This window comes from Thermobia domestica, chromosome 8 (genome assembly GCF_964235325.1).
Source record: "Thermobia domestica chromosome 8, izTheDome1.hap1.1, whole genome shotgun sequence".
Taxonomy (NCBI): domain Eukaryota; kingdom Metazoa; phylum Arthropoda; class Insecta; order Zygentoma; family Lepismatidae; genus Thermobia; species Thermobia domestica.
Window position 1 is genome coordinate 241,780,682 of NC_137461.1, and position 17,602 is coordinate 241,798,283.

Here is a 17,602-nt window from a genome sequence, read left to right on the forward strand (position 1 = left end):
GAGACATAGCAAGGCTTTTTGAAATCCCAGAAGTGGATCAGCGCCATGACGTACTATATTGACATAGCTAGGAGAAGTCACAAGAAAAATGCTGCTGCACGGAAAAGAAATTTTGACAAGTCACACCGTACAGTAGTGTACAATGTGATCGACCTTGTATTATCTAGAGTTTTCCCAAAGTCGGATGCTCTATCAGGTGTTTCAAAGAAACTCCTTCTCCTATTTTCTGGTCCGTGGAAAATCGTTGCAACCACGGGCAAAAGCATGTACACACTAGCGGATCCTGCAACGGATGAGGTCAAAATGACCAGAAACGCTTTCTTGCTAAAGAAGTATGTAGCTAGAGAAGAAGCAAACAATGGTGGTACTGGTACAACGGAGACACGACAAGAAATCACACCTGAAGCATCAAACACCTGATTATGACATGCTAGTGTACATAGTGTAGTGATACAGTGTTTATTTCTAGTGTATTTGTGTATTGTGTTTATATTGGGAACTTTGTATTCAGGTTAAGTTATGTAGAGCTACCTGAATTCTGTGTATTTAGTTATTTTGATTATCTTGCTTGTAATGTTGTTTTCATTGGTTTTTTTTATATAGTGTGATTTTTGAATTATCTTGAATTGTTTTCAGGAACATAAAATGTGCACCCTGTTGATCTACGTCCTGTACTAGTAAATACAGCACCTAGAATCAAAGGGGGGATATGTAGATGGCCGAGTGCCTTCACCTTCATCTGCATATCAAAATGCAGATGAGTGCACATTTGCATATCAATATTTAAATATCTGGTAATTTGTGGTCAAATTTATTGCTTATTAATTAGCATAATAATTAATAGATAATAAAATAATAAGATAATGAGATAATAATGTTAATGATTATCTTATTATTATGAATATTATTGGGTAAACACTGAGCAGAAGCTTTTGAACCGGCCGCTCTCAAAAGTGATGGCAGCACCTACCAAGAGGTGTCTGTTAGTTTTGCAGGCACAAGCTAGTTTTCGGTGTGGCTAGAGGAAGAGACCGCCCACGATATTTGCCAGAGGCATCAAACCTTTTGTCATCGAATTCTGAGAAGAGCGAGTCGACTATTTTCCTGGAATTTGTGCAGTTTAATAACCCGTTCATGTTCTTAGTTGGGACGAGTTGTTTCTTAGACACGAGAGAGTTTACTTCAGAACTAGCGTGGGTGAAGTTTTCAAACTTCTCGAGAATTGAGAGAAGTATTCACCCAGAACAGTGTGAAGGACCGCTTCCCATGGAGTTCTGTGTATTATATACATGTACAGACATGTATCGGGCACCGATTGTTGACAGTGCTTATAACTATTAATTTTATACTGAATACACTCAGTGCTGCAGAACAGTGAATTTCCAGAAACGTGTAAATCACGCCATGTTAGCGTTTGTTAAATAATCAATCTTCGACAAGATTTTCTGAAACCATAGCTAGTTTTGGCTATGACCTCATTACATGTCCAAGCAGCAGATATTCTGCAGACAAAGTTTAGTAACAGTGCTGTGGCACTAATCGTTATTCCTGTTATGGAATAGAAAAGTCGTTGTCCCCTCTCTAGTTGAGACTACAAGGCCTGTCAAGCTATTCGGCAGTGCCATCCTTGAATTTTTTAAAGCAAGGATACTAGCAAGACATTTTAGTATTGCTACTAAAACTGACAGTCTTTAGGTCAGTACATCACCATAGTTGACCATCCAGTTGGTCTGCTCGTCAAGAACATTTCCTGTTCAGTGGAATGGTAATGTGGGAAACTACCTTTTTGTGTGATTCATCATGGACATGTGTCAGCCCCTATTTTATATAGACTACCAGTAAGCGGACAATAAGGAAAATCGAGTCACCAGGACACAGCAACGTATATATATATATATATAATTATGAAAATTTACATATAAATTTTGTATTTTTTTTCCTTTTTATCCTCCTCTCTGAAAAGAACAGTCAGAGACACTGAACTTATTATCATGAGGAGTCAATTGTGTTTGTGTATCTGCTTGGCAGATTTATTAAGAGGTCAGACAGACCTCTAATGTCAATATATATATATTCATATCCTATATCTTTCAGTGTGAAATTGTGTGTAAATTCCAAATATTGAGAGTGGTGCACCATTTAAAGGAAATTCGTATAAAGTGCATTGTAAATATGAAAGTGTTGAGTGTTGCGTGCCAACATCTATGGTTCTATGAGACGGAATAAATCTCCATCTTCCAAAAGTATAGCGAGAGTGTCTGTTTTCCTGCATGGTGAGTACCCAAATGCTAATCCCTATGTTTTTATTTTCAGGAGTGAGAGTCAAGGAAACATTTCCCTTACTCTTGTACATCTGACCACCTCCCTGAATGGGGCCCAGGGAGAAGTACGCCCAACGAACAAAAGACACAGTTATGAGTATAAAGAGTGATTAACAGTTTGCTACCTGTTTGTTTTGTAATTTATTTTTTTTATATAACTTTATTACCGTCTGAAACTCTTTATAAGTAGCTGCAAGACCATAACTGTTGTCAGAAAATCCTGAGATTTTTGTTTGTTTGTATTTTTTTGTTATTTGCTCTACCGACTATCAAGTGTGGCAGTGGCGGCTTCAGACGGAGGTCACCAGTATCGCTCCAAACAGGGATTTACTTATGCAAAAGCATTTAATTTGCATTTTTCAGTAATTTACATTATAATTTGAATATCCCTAGCCACTCCACCGTATATTATTTATCTTTATTGTGGTGGTGTTACTTTGGTATGCATAGATTACCTCTATAGCTACCTGCACCTCACAAATCGAACCCGGGTTTTTCACGCCAAAGGCGCGTACGCTAACTACTTAGCCACGAGGGAGCTCCATCTACTCTCGAATAACGGCATGCTTTGATCATTGAAAAGCCAGAGGCGGTATGCCTTCCTTACTGAAAAACCAGAGGTGGTATAGCACACCACCACATTCCGTCTCACTTCGGCTACTGGGTGTAACTATTTTTTTTTTTTCTGAGAGCAAAAAGGAGAGAAATATTAGTTTACTCTTAAAATGAATTCTTTTCTGACAATTTTCTCAAAAATCAGACAAACAAAAATTCTAAAATGATTTAATTATAGGTAACAATATTCCAACATAGACTGAAACTTCGTTCCTGCTACAAAGATGGTGCATGGAACGCGATAGCTTTCTTTGTACTTATTTCGTTTGCTATTTAGAAGTTACACATAGCTTCAAATAATCAGCTAATTCTCATATGTCACTTGGATTACCTCCAGACATTTGATAACTAATAGTAAAAGGTAAATTGTATTTCTACGTCTGAAGTCAGACCTCCTCCCAGTAGATATAGTCTAAATTGTCTGTATTAATTGTATAAGACACAATGAGATATAAATTTCTATGGTCCTTAATCGTGAGTCTAGTCTTGTACATTTAGGTAGAACAAAATTTGTATATATTTATGACAATTTTCTGTTACTAATATGCAAATATTTTATTGGCAAGAGCAGTTTTGCTAACGGGTATTTTTTTTATTTATGTAGGTAACAATTATAATATGGAACTATAATTATTAATATGTTGATTTGCTTGTTAAAAGTGTAATTTCCATTACTCGAAAAACTATCATATCTCGTAAAAAAATATTTAATTGCTATTTTGATGGAACTAAAACCTTAAGTGTAAAACCAAAGCAAAATACAATAAGAGTACAACCTTATTCAAGATAATCTCAACTGATATCATTACAGTTTCCATCTACATCAGAGTCAATGGAAGTTTGGAGGAACAAGCTTAGGTGGTGGCAGGGGCGGATCCAGGACCAACTTCTGGGGGGGCGGTGGGTTGTCATACTGCTACTTAGAGCTACATTTAAGAACTTCAAATTCTGTGATGGGTTTTTATTTATATATATATATAAAATAAGAAAGTTTCCTCTTCTGGGAAGGGTGGCGATTGCCCCGATCGCCCCCTGGATCCGCCACTGGGTGGGGGCAAAACTTAAAAGCTTCTATGCTCCACGTTTTTCAACTAATCTCTTCGTCTTCAATACAGTTTTTCTGTTTTGATACCGTCCACCAATCGTAGCCTCCTTAGCCCCCTCTCTGTCTTTCCTCTTACTATACCCTTTATCCTCCCTCAGATACAGATCCTTCTTAGCCAATGTCCCAACTCTTCCTCTCGTTAATAACATCTACAATTATTCTTTTCTTCCTCCACCATTTCTAACACTCTTTCATTCGTTTTGCTCAGGACGCAGCTAATCCCTTCATTCTTCTCAACGTCGGCACTTCGAAAGTTTCCAGGCGTTTTTAATCACTTTGGTGTAATGAGCATGTTTCTATCCGATACAGTACAATACTGCACACGAAGATGTTTTTATATGAACTTATTCGTGACTAAGCGGTTTGGGTACGCGCCTTTGGTTCGATACCCGGCGGGAGTTCTTGAACCACCCAACAAATCTTGATCAAATTTTCAACCTAGACGAAGTTCGGACCTGAGATGTTTTTTTGTCATATCACTGTGATGGGGTAACTAAAAGATGGGGGAGGGGAGAGACATTTAAAAATGATCGAAAATGAAATATATTAGTGTCGAATCCATAGTTTCTCGGATCACTGAGATGAACAGTGACACTTCTGATCCCGTTTAAATAAAAACTCAGCCCCGCAACTTGCGGGATGGGGAAGATATAAAAATGATCGAAATTAGTGTCGAATTCATAGTTTTCAGGATCGCTGAGATGAACAATGACATTTCCGATGCCGTGCCCCGCAAGATGGGGAGGGATGGGGATACATAAAAATAATCGAAAATGACCGATATCAAAGAGCAATTTAGGTACAGTAAAAAGTGACTGACTAACGGAACAGATTACTAGTGTTTCTTAATTTAACCCAGCGAAGCTTGTAATTGATGCTAGTTATTATTATTATTATTCCTGAAGATTTAATAGTTCAAGCTTTGAAACATCCGAGTATTCAAAATATGAAAATAATGAAACGTGTGCCATCACCGATCAATCGGCACCAAAAATCCTAAAGTAAAAAAATAAAAATTTTTGACCGACGTAGGTTCGATATGAGTACCTCCAGACTACTGGTCGAGCTCCTTGACCACTTTTTTTTATATACCGGTATTTATTCAAGAAAAGTTATCACTGAACCATGATCACTATGCAGTAAGTGACTCGTCTTTAGTGTGTCTACGTTAGATTTCTTTGCTTCGCTTACAAAGTTTTACATTATATTTCTTCGTTTCAAAACTTCTTTCGTATTTCTTTTATGATGTAAGTCGATGATCTTTGGCATAGTTTATATTAATAATTTGAGTTGTTCTTAAGCTTTTGGTTCACGAGTTTGTAACTTCTGCACACCAAACTACAGATATGGCAGATTTAATTCTCATACTCTGGGTTTGTTTCAAAGTAGTCGCCATTACCAGATCAAAGACTTCTGTCCGCCACGATACAATTGTATAATTAAGAGGATTGGAAAATTATTTTTCACTACTTTACTATACAAGATATTGGAATAATATTTGGCAGAAACATTACCAATAACCCATTTTATTATTCAGAGTGCATTAAGGTCGCGTACTGTCATCCGGGACCGCACTAAAGAGCCAAAACTTTTTGAGAAGGGTTTTTAGATAGGTCTATATCTCCCAACTTCCCCAAACTTTCCCTTTTCTCTTAACTAACCGGGGCATGGAAAGTATTGCAGTTGAGAAATTGTATCATTTTAAAGAAAATGACACACTAGTAGTGAAATTCGTTGAAATATAAATTTATCCAAATTTTTTAGGATCACAATTTTCTCTATTAGTGTAAATTTTCTATTAGTGTATTTTTATCCCATGTCATTATATAGGATACTCCAACGTTATTTGGCAACGAGATTACCACAACCCCTTTGTATTATTTCAGGATACATTATTATCTTGTACTCTCACCTGGGGCTGCTCTAGGTGGCTCAAACTTCCAAATAGGATATTTTTTAAAGAAAAATTCCCGAATTCCTCCAAACTTCCCTTTCCTTGTACGTCATACGGACATGCGCCATGTTGCATTTAAAAGCTTGTTTTATTCTGAACAGAATGACGTATTAACCATGAAATTCTAATGAGTGTTGTTGAAGCAGTAGCTACCAAAAATGGATAATCCGAAGAATAACCCTATTTTTCAAGATGGCGGCCATTTTTCCAACATGGCTGCCAAAAACTTTGGGCTCTACATGTAGATTTCTTCTGCTAGGTGTAAACAAGTGTTCCTGAAAATTTCACCTCTCCTTCCAGAAGTGTACAATTCTTATAGAATTGTCCACTTAACCTCCGCACTATCTTTAAAACATGAACTCTATAGAAGGGAGAGGTTCAAAATATAAGTTTGACCAAAACAGAGTCGTTCACGACCTCCTCACATTAAGTAGACGGTATATATACTCCTTATTAAAATATGTTGACACGATTCCGAAATACTTTCCAAAGTTGTGCTTCAAAAAAGGAAAGTGTGGTAATTTCTATAATATTTTCATTTTCTATTTTGAATTTATAAAATTGACTGAGAAGAAGAAAACGATTTAAATTTTTAAATTTAATTTTTGAAAATGGTTTTCACTTGGGTCGATCAAGGATTTTTTGTATTACATTTTTATTGATGAACAGCTGCACTATTCGAAATGAGATCTTAATAGTGGAGTGGATTAGAGGAAAACTTCATAAGAATCATGCATATTGTGATAAGAACATAAAATTTTGCGCAGAGTCTACTAATATAGTAACAAATAAATTCTGATGTAGACCCCAAAAATTCGACGCCAATTTCCTGGAATTCCAGGCGCTGGAACATCTGGAGCACTGGAGAACGGTATGTTATCACTGGAATAGCCATTACGTGAAAACGGCTTGACCTACAGAAACAAAGTAATACTCAAATGCAAGAGAAATAACAAGCCTTTAATTTAAATTCTATATTGTCTTAATTGCACATCATCCAGGGCCGCACGAGAGGCCCAAAATTCATTAAATACAAAAAAAACCTATGGCGTTTGTTTATGGTTTTATCCATCTGGAAGCTTTGGTTTAAAAGATATCGCAATAACGCTCTTGTAAATCGTTTAGCAAAACCTTAAGCTTTACGTTAATACCCTTTTAATGTATATGAGATCAATAGTCTCGGAGCTATGTGCATTTAAAGTGATGCGCTACACCACTGGTTTCCGTTCATGTTAGTATTGAATAAACGCCTGCAGCCATCACACTTTACTTTATCATTTTGTGAGCAAAAAATGAATACAAAAGTGACCAACCCAGTGGTTGTATCTGACACCGAGGGAAACATAACAAAGGCTTGTAAGTGTTTCCTCCCAGTATACAGTTTCAAATGTTTAGGCAGCAGTGAGAAATTAAGCGCGGCTAGGTGCCAGTAGATGTTTGTAGATAATTGCAGTGGCTGGCTACAGTGACTCCCAGCTGAAAATATGGTTGTAATGATAGCAACTTTGCGCCGTAACTGGAGAAATCTATTTATATTTGACAAACGAGTTGTTGTCTTGAAAAATCAAATTATATTTTATAATCAAGAAAGCCTTTTAATATTATATATGTGTGAAAGAAGCTTGAAGGTGGAACTTTAAATAACCAGCCGGTCTTTCTGCTGTTCATTGGGATGTATGCTGATATTCAGGTAAAGTTGATAAAGTTTTTGTTTAACAGAAACAGAGTTGAGAGAAAATTTATATATCACAAGAATCTTTGTTGTTTAGCTACCAGAATATATAAAAATTCCTACTCAACTACTGAATAACTTTCTCGCAATCTGTATGAGAAGGTCTAAAAGTGTGGTTTATGTGCATTGTTACTGGCGTGATCCTAGCAAGCGATAACATGTCCAATATTAGAATGGATTAGATTCTAGAAAGTGGAGGTTAAGCAACTAGGGGTACAACAGCGTTTGTGATGTGCGATAGCGCGAGCTGTTGCTACCAAACGAAAGCAAGAAAATAAAAACTCTCAAGCGGGACCATCTACTCGATCAGCATTCCGAGTTGGTGAAGTCAAATTCACTTCCCGTTCGAACTAAGTAATCATGTACGCGAAGAACTGCCTCAGCAAATTAAGCTGTTGTCAAGCGAGTGTCTGGAACACATCCAAGCAGTTGCAACAGAAAGTCCTGGAAATACGCCAAACATGACATGGACAGCTTTTTATACTTGTGAATATCGTGGTAAGGTTCCATCTAAAAGTCAATGTGTTTTTCTTCCGTTACTTCCAGATTCCATAAATTCGCCTGCAATGATTCGGTATTGCTTTGATATAATCAAGAGAACTTTATCTTCATTGAATCTATCTCAAGTACCTGTCATTACGTGTGATCAGCCTGTTTATGCGATGGCAAAGCAAGTACAATGGATGCTGTCCAATTTGTATGGAGAAGACTTAATTATAGTTATGATGGGCCCTTTGCATATCGAGATGGCGTCTCTGGAAATTTTGGGCACGTGGTTAACTGGAAGTGGATGGACGGATCTTTTGGTTGAGGCAGGCGTAACAACTTCTGGAAAGGCCGATCAATGTGTGCATGGTTCTTACGTTAAGCGAGCTAGATATGCTCACGAGGTAACATCAGCAGTATTGTACATTATACTAAGGAAAGCGTACGTAGATTATGTGGCTTCTGGTTCTGACAAACATCTATCATTTGAAGAATGGATTGATATTCGACAAAGTGAATCGGTTCAGTTTAAATACTGGTACACAGTATTACAGTTGGAATTGCTGCTCTTAAACTTCCTACACAATGTGTGAATAGCAGATTTTGAACAGTATGTAAGTTCACTATCTCAAATGTGCCTTTGGATGATCGCTCTTGACCATACTCACCACGCGAGATGGATGTCAGTGTTCGTCAAATCTTTTTCAGGAACTTAGGGTTAGACATCCTGCCATTTATGAGGAATTTGTCCGTGGAGCTTTTGTAAGTTCTAAAACAAGTCCACCACATTCTTGTATGGGACATGATCAAATGCACGAACAGTGCAACAAGACGGTGAAGTCTCAAGGTGGTGCAATTGGAATTCTCGACAACTCAAGTGCGTTGCTAAAATGGATGGTGTCCGGATCTGTAATTGCCAACCTTGTATCGGGTTTTGAGGAAGAGTGTGGATTGATCTCTGATAATGATGATCTCAGAATACGCCACGAAGAATCATCTGGTGCTAATATGCGATTTACAAATGATGTCACAGAACTGGTACGTGTGTTCTCAGAGAATGGCAACAATCCTTTTATTCAAGAAGGTAATGAACTTTTTAGTGTTGCGACTAATTCTATAATGCCCGATGATTCAGTTAAGTCGGTATACATTGCTCAAACTCTTGCAAGAGATCAGTATAACAGTTTTAAACAGGAACGGTTGCAGCTGTGCAGTAAATCACTGTTTGAACCAATTAAACGAAAGAACCTTGCTCTTTGTCGCAAGACAATGAAAAAACTTAATTCTGAATACCGTAAGCTATCCATATTTAAAAATGACTGTGCTCTCTTCATTCGTCTCTTTAAGCATGCCACACCCTAAAAAATGGTATAGTTGGCATAACCATTAAATGGTTAATAATACCAGAATAGTATTGCTTATATAGGGACAGCTATGCTTATGGCCAGTAATAGCATACAGGTATGGCTATTAAATCCGGGTTATTGTTACCATACATATGTGCAATAGTATCATATTTCTGTATTGTAAATTTAACTATAATCGGAGTTAATAGTCAATATTACCATGCAGATTACAATACAGCTACATCCCAACTATACCTTTATAGCTCTGCCTACAATACCATATTCGTTCGAATACTATACCGTATAGGTATTGCAAAGATACTAGATGGTTGGACAACAGGTGGACAACCATACCGTATAGTCATTGTAACCATTATATATTGTTGTATTTGCAAGACTAAATTACAGTACCTACAATACCCTATGGCTATTTTAACAATACTGTCTTATTGAGACAACCATATAGCAGGGTAGGTGCACCAAATTTTATACTTGATGTAACCATACTATATTGCTGTAGTTGCAATATGATATGACTATATCTACAATACGGTATGGCTATGTGAACAAGAACGTCTTGTTGAAGCAGCCATGTAAGATGGTAGATGGAACAACCTGCATAGGTACTATAACCATATTATATTGCTATGGTAGCCATGCCGTATTGTAATATTGAAGATAAAGTATGTTTGCTGTTACCATGCTAGATTGTTGACAGAACAATCTAGCATAGTGTGTGGAACAATTTCGGAATTGTTATAGAAACAACACGCATAAACACACCACCTTGATTCTGCTTCATATTAAACTTCACAGAAGATAAGACAAAGGTATTATTAGAAACAGTTCCAGTAACCATTTCAATACTTCTTTAAATGAATAATGGAAATGTTTCTAATAATACTTTTGTCTTATCTTCTGTGAAGTTTGATATGAAGCAGAATCAAGGTGGTGTGTTTATAGCTATCGTAACCATGCAGTGTTGTTTCTATAACAATGGAACTGAGGTGGTATGCAATGTAGATCAGAAATTACACAGCATTTATAACAACTACTTTTATTTTCCTTTAATCAAGTATACATTACAGAAAAATTAGAAATGCAGCACAGTAATACCAAAAAAGGAACTTTACAATAATGCAGTTATGAAAGTATATAAATCTTTTAATCAATGCAATGAAAATATACCACATACTTTTGATTTACATTTCTTTCTTAATATTTTTACACGTATTTTATAAAATGTGGATGTTACTAAATAACAGTTATTCCAAGTAACTGAACACGGAAGACACATATTGATGATGTGTCCAAATTAGAATTATTTTTCATCTTACAGTTTCAGTGTACATCTGACACCATCTTCAGAGAGAGGAAATAAGATGGCAAATAACGGGTAAGGAAATTGAGAAGAACTCGAAGTATTCAATTTTGTAATCCATTCTTTTCCCATCCTATTTTTCTCTATCTGAAGATGCTGTCAGGTGTACAACCAGACTGTAAGATATAATTCTAATTTGGATACTAAGAATTGCCCCAATTACATAAACTAGAAGTTTTGAAGAATCAAGATTCACTTAATACAATACACATATATACACGGTGATTCAGAACTCGAATTCGCAGGAAAATGAACTTTGAATACCCTGGTCCTCGTAAAGTCCTTAAAACTACAAAGAAAAACGTTCTTCGCAGGACAATCCGCCTCCACCATATCCGTTACGTTTCAACACAAAACTATGAAATATTCAAATTTGAAAGTTTTACTCCCTTGAGCGGAATATGGTACATCAACTCTGTCAATCATAGTAGAGGAGTTAGTGTTCTAAAGTTCATTTCCTTACGACTTCGGTATGCATACAAGCAAGAAATATATTGATTCTAGTAAGGAGCATGTAAATGAATATCAAATGAAATTAAATGCTGATTCATTTCACATTCTAAATTCAAACTTGAAAATTAAGTGGCAAGTATTTGTGCTTAAACTGATTCACACAGAACAGGAATCAGAAGAAAACAAATATATATATGTATTATTCCATTAGACGCAGACTTACTGTTTTACTGATAATGAATATATTATAATACGATTTATGGCTGATTCGTTTTATTATTAATGAATTTAACACTAATGTTTTATTGTTGTAAGATCATATTGCACTTATTTTTAATTTATTTTCCACATTCCTAATACTGATACAATAAATCATTTTTCAACCAAAACTGCTAAGTTTTATCTTAGACAGAAAACCAAGAAAAAAAAAAATGAGTACAACTTAACAAATATACACAATTCTTTTGAAACTTGGTAACCGTTTGCATTAAAAATGTAAATAATATGAAAAAAATACAAAACATGTTACAAGACTGCTTTTTTTAAATGGAAAATTTTGTAACTACCATGTAGTTCTTTAGGGTCAATACCTACATCATAATAAATGTGTTTCTTCCTACGTTTGATAAATAATACGGAAACATGCATAAAATAAAGCTTAGAAGATTGAACTGAATTAGTGTTTCGCTATGTTAACTGAATTTTCCTTATCATTTTATTATTACTTATTTTTCAAAAAGCTTTTTGGAGTTGGTAGTGCGTATTTCTAATGTCATTTAATCTCTCAATTTTTTTTTCTTTCTTTCTAAAGTGTACCGTATATAACGGAGTACTGAAAAGTTTTCAGAATAGTTTTGCAGCTCGTGAAGTTTAAGCTAGAATGATTAAACACCACCAAGCAATTCCTCGTACATCCTTTGAGAGTCAGTGCCCTAAGCGGCTTTGTCCTAGGAAGTCGCATTTAGTTTTTAAGCGTATCTTCCCCCAGTTATGCGCTGAGTAACAGCGAAATTGAAGGTGACGAAATTTATGAAACTAGGTAAAGCTAGAAAATCTGCTTCAGAAACACATGAAATGTTGAAGTCAACATTTGGAAAAGATGCTTTAGGCCATGGTCAAACGTAAGAGCATGTTAAAAGTGACAGAACATCGGTTGAAAATAATGTCCGTTCAGGATACCCGTCAATCGGCATAGGATTTTGTACCACGAAGAGAACATGGGAGGATTACTGTAAAGGCTGTGTAGAGACTTGCTGTAAAGACTGTGAAAAAAATTATACTACTAACTTTCCATCGGATTTACCCAACTCTGCACCGTGTAACATTTTCTTCTTCTTCAGAATGGAAATCAACTTCAAGGGCCGAGGATTTAACAGTATACAACACTCAAGCGAAACTGCCATCACGAAACACACGAGTGGAAATATATGCAAAAATTAAACGTGATCTTCTAGCACAAAGTCGCTTAAGCATTGACCACCAAGTGATGCACGAGGAGCCATCTGCCGGAATTTTACTGTACAGACACTGCGGAAACTGAGTACCCCATCATACACATGACATTATTTAACATGATAAACGCAAACAAAAATTTACATTAAATGCCCACACAGACTGGATTACAAACGACACAATTTCACGACGAATATTTTCGTTAGAAGTAATTATTATTATTTTACATTTTCTGAAATTATTTTCTTGGTACAATATGCATTATTTGCATCTAACAATAATACGAAAGTATTTGCTAAGCAGTAATAAGACTTGTAAGAAAAGGCATAAGGACAAATAAAATACTTAAATACAAGGGACAATAATTAGAACCATCGTTAGCGTAACGTTTCGTAACACATAATATAAACGTTACAATACGAAAGAATATCTACTGATTCATGTTCTATCATAGGTTCGCTACATGTTTCCGTACCTATCTCTTTTTAAGAGTTAATGGCATTTGATTTTCGCGACGTCACGCCTGTGGTTTTCATTCCTTAATAGTATGCAATTTCTTCTAGAACCTTTTTTTATTTTTATAAGTTTAAAATAAAATGAGGAGACAAAATGTATAACAAAGAAATTGGGGCAGCTCCTGCAAGTATCTACATTTTAAGGAGTAAAAATTTTGTTAGTGCACCAAGGATCAGAACAGGAATCGTCAGGCTGACGTCCTAGATTCAATCTTACGTCCAATAGCATATTTTCAACTCTAAAATTAGAACAAAGTATAGTTTGAACTCAGTAAAGGTTATAGTAAATGGTTTATGTAATTCAGTGAGATTTTGAATGAAGAAATATTATGACCACTAGCAATGTATTTGCAATCAATAAAAGCTATTCTTTTCGACGTACGACACATCATACTACCATATAATATTAATCAAAATTTAATGGCATCATATGTTTTTTCTTAAGACGGACACCTTCCCAAGATACGGTTCTTGACTTTGACACATTTATATTAGAATTGCAGAAACCCATTAAAAACTGCTTTCATAAATATATTTTTAGTAGTTTAAACTTAGTGTCACATGACATCCTTCCCAATTAAAAAAAATACTTAGAAATAAAAATGGCAGACAACGATTTACCTTCCTTTCACGCAATATTGTTTAACTTTTGTTTTAAACCCATTTCGGTAACACTAAATCCTTTTCATTAGCAAATCCAAGTTACATTCTTATAAAGGAACCGAACCCATACAAACTTTTGCGACTGGGTACACGGATTCCTTTTCCAAAGCGGTTTTATATATATCGGGTGTAAGGAAAAGGTAGTACAGGCAGACAGACTTGATTCTACAGCTAAAACGATACGAAAATGTCTTTATAAAGTTGTCCTTTAAGGCCCCCTTTTGGAAGGGAGAGACCGGTAAACTTTGGTCGATATGGCAATATCGCACGGGTTGTCCGTAACAACACTTGACAGCAGCGACTTTGGAATGGTGTTTATCGTGGAGTAGAGGAAAGTGCCGTACTTCAAACGAAGGTACCTAACTTCAAAGCTCTTTGTCATTTTTCTTTTTCTTCTTCTTTTTTTAAATAAAAGTATGGAATATGGGATGCAGCAAAAGGTCTGAAATGTGGCGGGAAAATGTGAAGAGATGAAAACGTACATTTAAAATGTCAAATTGAATAAATGTCGTACAAAAAGAAGCTTTCTGTGCCCAGATCATGACAAAACATGCCGTTTCAAATCTAGCCATTTTGTTGTTAAAATAAAAAAACTGATTTAAAAAACCTTAGATAACGAAGAAGTTTAAACTAAACAAAACTATCACGTGTTTCTACAGAGTACCGCAAGGTGTTACCTCATAGTCCAAATTTTACCCGTCTGTCACTTCAAAAGGGAACCTCGGAGGACAAAATATCGTAAGACATTTTCGTTTCATTTCAGCTGTAGAGTCAGATTCTGTCCAAGCTGTGCGATCTTTTCCTTACACTCGATATGTAACCTTTTTCTATTCCGAACAAAAAATCTGTATAAAATTTACATAGAACCAACCATGTTTTTTAAAAGTTTAGTTCCTACTTCGGTGGCCATAGGACCATGCAGGCAAAACATCTAGTAGTACAGGAATGTATGCTTCATTGCAAATGCTTTGCTAGTGGATATAATATTGTTTGACTGAAAATCACATGGATTAAGAAACATTTTCTTATGCTCGAGCCCTATTACGATTATGTTAGAAAACACTGCCCCACATGCAACACAAAATCATACCGAAACAGAAACATATATGTTGTCATTATCGATTATCTTATAATACGTAGGAGGCCCTGCAAAATTCAAATTTACTGGTATGCAGATCCACTCTTGCGTGAAAGACAAATGATATGCACAGTAGTGACTGTCATAGCCAACTGTTTTCATTTTCTTACATAGAAGGAAAATGTGCGACTCTTCGTCTAACAAAATTTTTTTTATATTATAAAAGTTTAAACCATCTTCATGAATTTCGAACGCTACCATGCAACACTTGAACACAAATCCGTTGTATATGCACCAAGCTACTGACCGACAAAGTTTCAACAACGAAGGAGGTAAACACATTGAAAACAATGGAAAATTCTGATCTTGTGAAAGGTATATCTTTGCTCCAGGCCCAATTTCTTGTTGAATATGAAAACCGTTTTTCTGAAAGAACTTATAACATATCTGCAATTGGTGTTTCAAACCTATAGTTTCTAGAACATTCTTTCGACAATAAGCAATACGGGCAGCAATCTTGGACGGTTGGTGTTTGGATTCATACCTCATACACCATGTGAAAACAAGTGGTCCTATATGTCGCATTAAACGTGGATAGTGAACCATATGATGATGCTTAGGTTTTAATGTATCCTGAAAAAAAGATTTGTATATCTCATGATGTTCTTCAATTAAGGTACAAAGTAATTCAGAAGTGTTTACGTGAATAACTTTTGATGTTAATATGACTGTTATTTCTCTTAGCAGAATATAAAATTTCCAAACGATATTTTCCTCGGGGATTAAGTCACCCATTATCAAACCAAAGTACCTTATGAGAAATAACATTTCAGCAGCAGACAAGTTTAATTTATTCTTTTCAAGATTTTCAGAAGATAAAGGTGCCGGCTTATTTACGTCATCTGACATGCTTGCAAAGGCCGAAATCCTACTGTTTAAAATATCCATTGTGAAAAGACGTGTTTCGTTGATGTAGTACTTCAAAATATGCATCATATCATAGTTCCCCACCCCTTCCAAAAGATCATGCATCACGTCCACACTGTAATTTTTGGTAACATGAAAACTCGGCAACATGTTCCAAGTGCTATTCTCTTTTACTCCTGTCTGTGAAGCATCTCCGAGAATTACATGTAGTTCATAATTCTCAACGTCCCGCAAATTCCGGACGTTTTCTCTTGACTGCGCCTGTAAATCTGTTTTTGATGTAAGGCAAAACCTGCAAGGGTACTTAGCAGAAAATGACTCTGTAAAGCCAAGAACGGAATTCAATCCAAGATTGTCACCTGTAATAACACACAACTTAAAATAAATCTGTACTTCTAAACCATTATACATTACACATATACCTTCACATTCTAGGAAACGCAACTCTTCAATAAGAATTGAAAAGGTTGCTTTATTACCGAAAGTTTTTCTATCATTTGAATGAAAGAGTAAGGCGAGAAATATGTTCTCTAGTTTCGCGAAAAACTCCGGTGGAATACATGCAATTGTATAATAAACTACCCCTATCTTTTTTGTACCAGCATGCCCACTTAAAGGATTGTTAATTTCATAATCGTCAAAGTAAAGAAATAAAGGTAATATCAAACGATCATCAGAAAATGTTACCTCGTTTCTCCAATGCAGTCCTTGCACACTACTGAAAAGTACTTCAGTCTCTTGTTCTGCACTGTTCTTGAAGTGGAGTAACGTTGACAGAACATTCGGTAACTCCAAAAATCGTTTAAGCATTTTTCGCATAGGCACAAACTTTCCAAGCACTTGTAATGTTTCCACCGAAACCTCGCCTTTCTTTCTCTTTGAAGATAATTTCTGTCCAATAACATAATCAATTGGTTTTATCAAACTGCCCATTGTCTCTAACATGCCAAATCGCCTATATTCGGTTTCCAAGCTATAAAATGGACTGGACATTATACTAAACATGTTCATTACTTCAGTTACTGTATTATCATCAACATGATTTCCTCGAAGCGTTTGTAAAATTTTCTCTCTTAGCAGTTGCATCACACTACCGCCCATAAACCCGTGTACCCAGTCGCAAAGGTTTTGTATATGAGTTCTGGTTAAGTTACATTGACTATACAGTTTAGTAATAAAAAGAAGGGCTTCCTCCTTTACAGCCTCACGGTAATCTTCAAGAGAAAGGCTTTCCACAGAAGTTTCAATTGGTATATCACCATTATCAGTCAACTGTCTCTCAACATTGATGTGACACACCTCATTTTGGTATCCTCGAAAAGGCTGGTTCCCATCACCACCCGTACTTGTTCTTTCGTGTTTCAGCAAGTGTTTGCGGAATGAATTGGCGTTATCAAATTCGCGTCCACACAATGATTCCCCACAACGAAAGGGGCTCATGGCACCTAATTTGTGACAAAATTTTAAATGAAGTAACAGAGACTGACTCGTTCTTAAGTCACTATGACAAACAAAACACTTAGGCATCTTCTTACAAACTAAAAAGAACGTATATACATGAAAAAACTATTTTA

General features: G+C 35.9%; 1 protein-coding gene across 1 annotated transcript; it reads right to left on the minus strand.

Moving 5' to 3' along the window:
* Positions 1-15,107: 15,107 nt before the first annotated feature.
* On the minus strand, positions 15,108-17,555 carry LOC145692521 (uncharacterized). Its single transcript, XM_081767829.1, has one exon. It carries the CDS (start codon positions 17,553-17,555, stop codon positions 15,108-15,110), a length of 2,448 nt encoding a protein of 815 aa, XP_081623955.1.
* Positions 17,556-17,602: the final 47 nt, after the last annotated feature.

Bases quoted from the DNA above. Each gene is read 5' to 3' on its own strand.
- LOC145692521 (XM_081767829.1), bottom strand. From the start codon at position 17,555: ATGCCTAAGTGTTTTGTTTGTCATAGTGACTTAAGAACGAGTCAGTCT.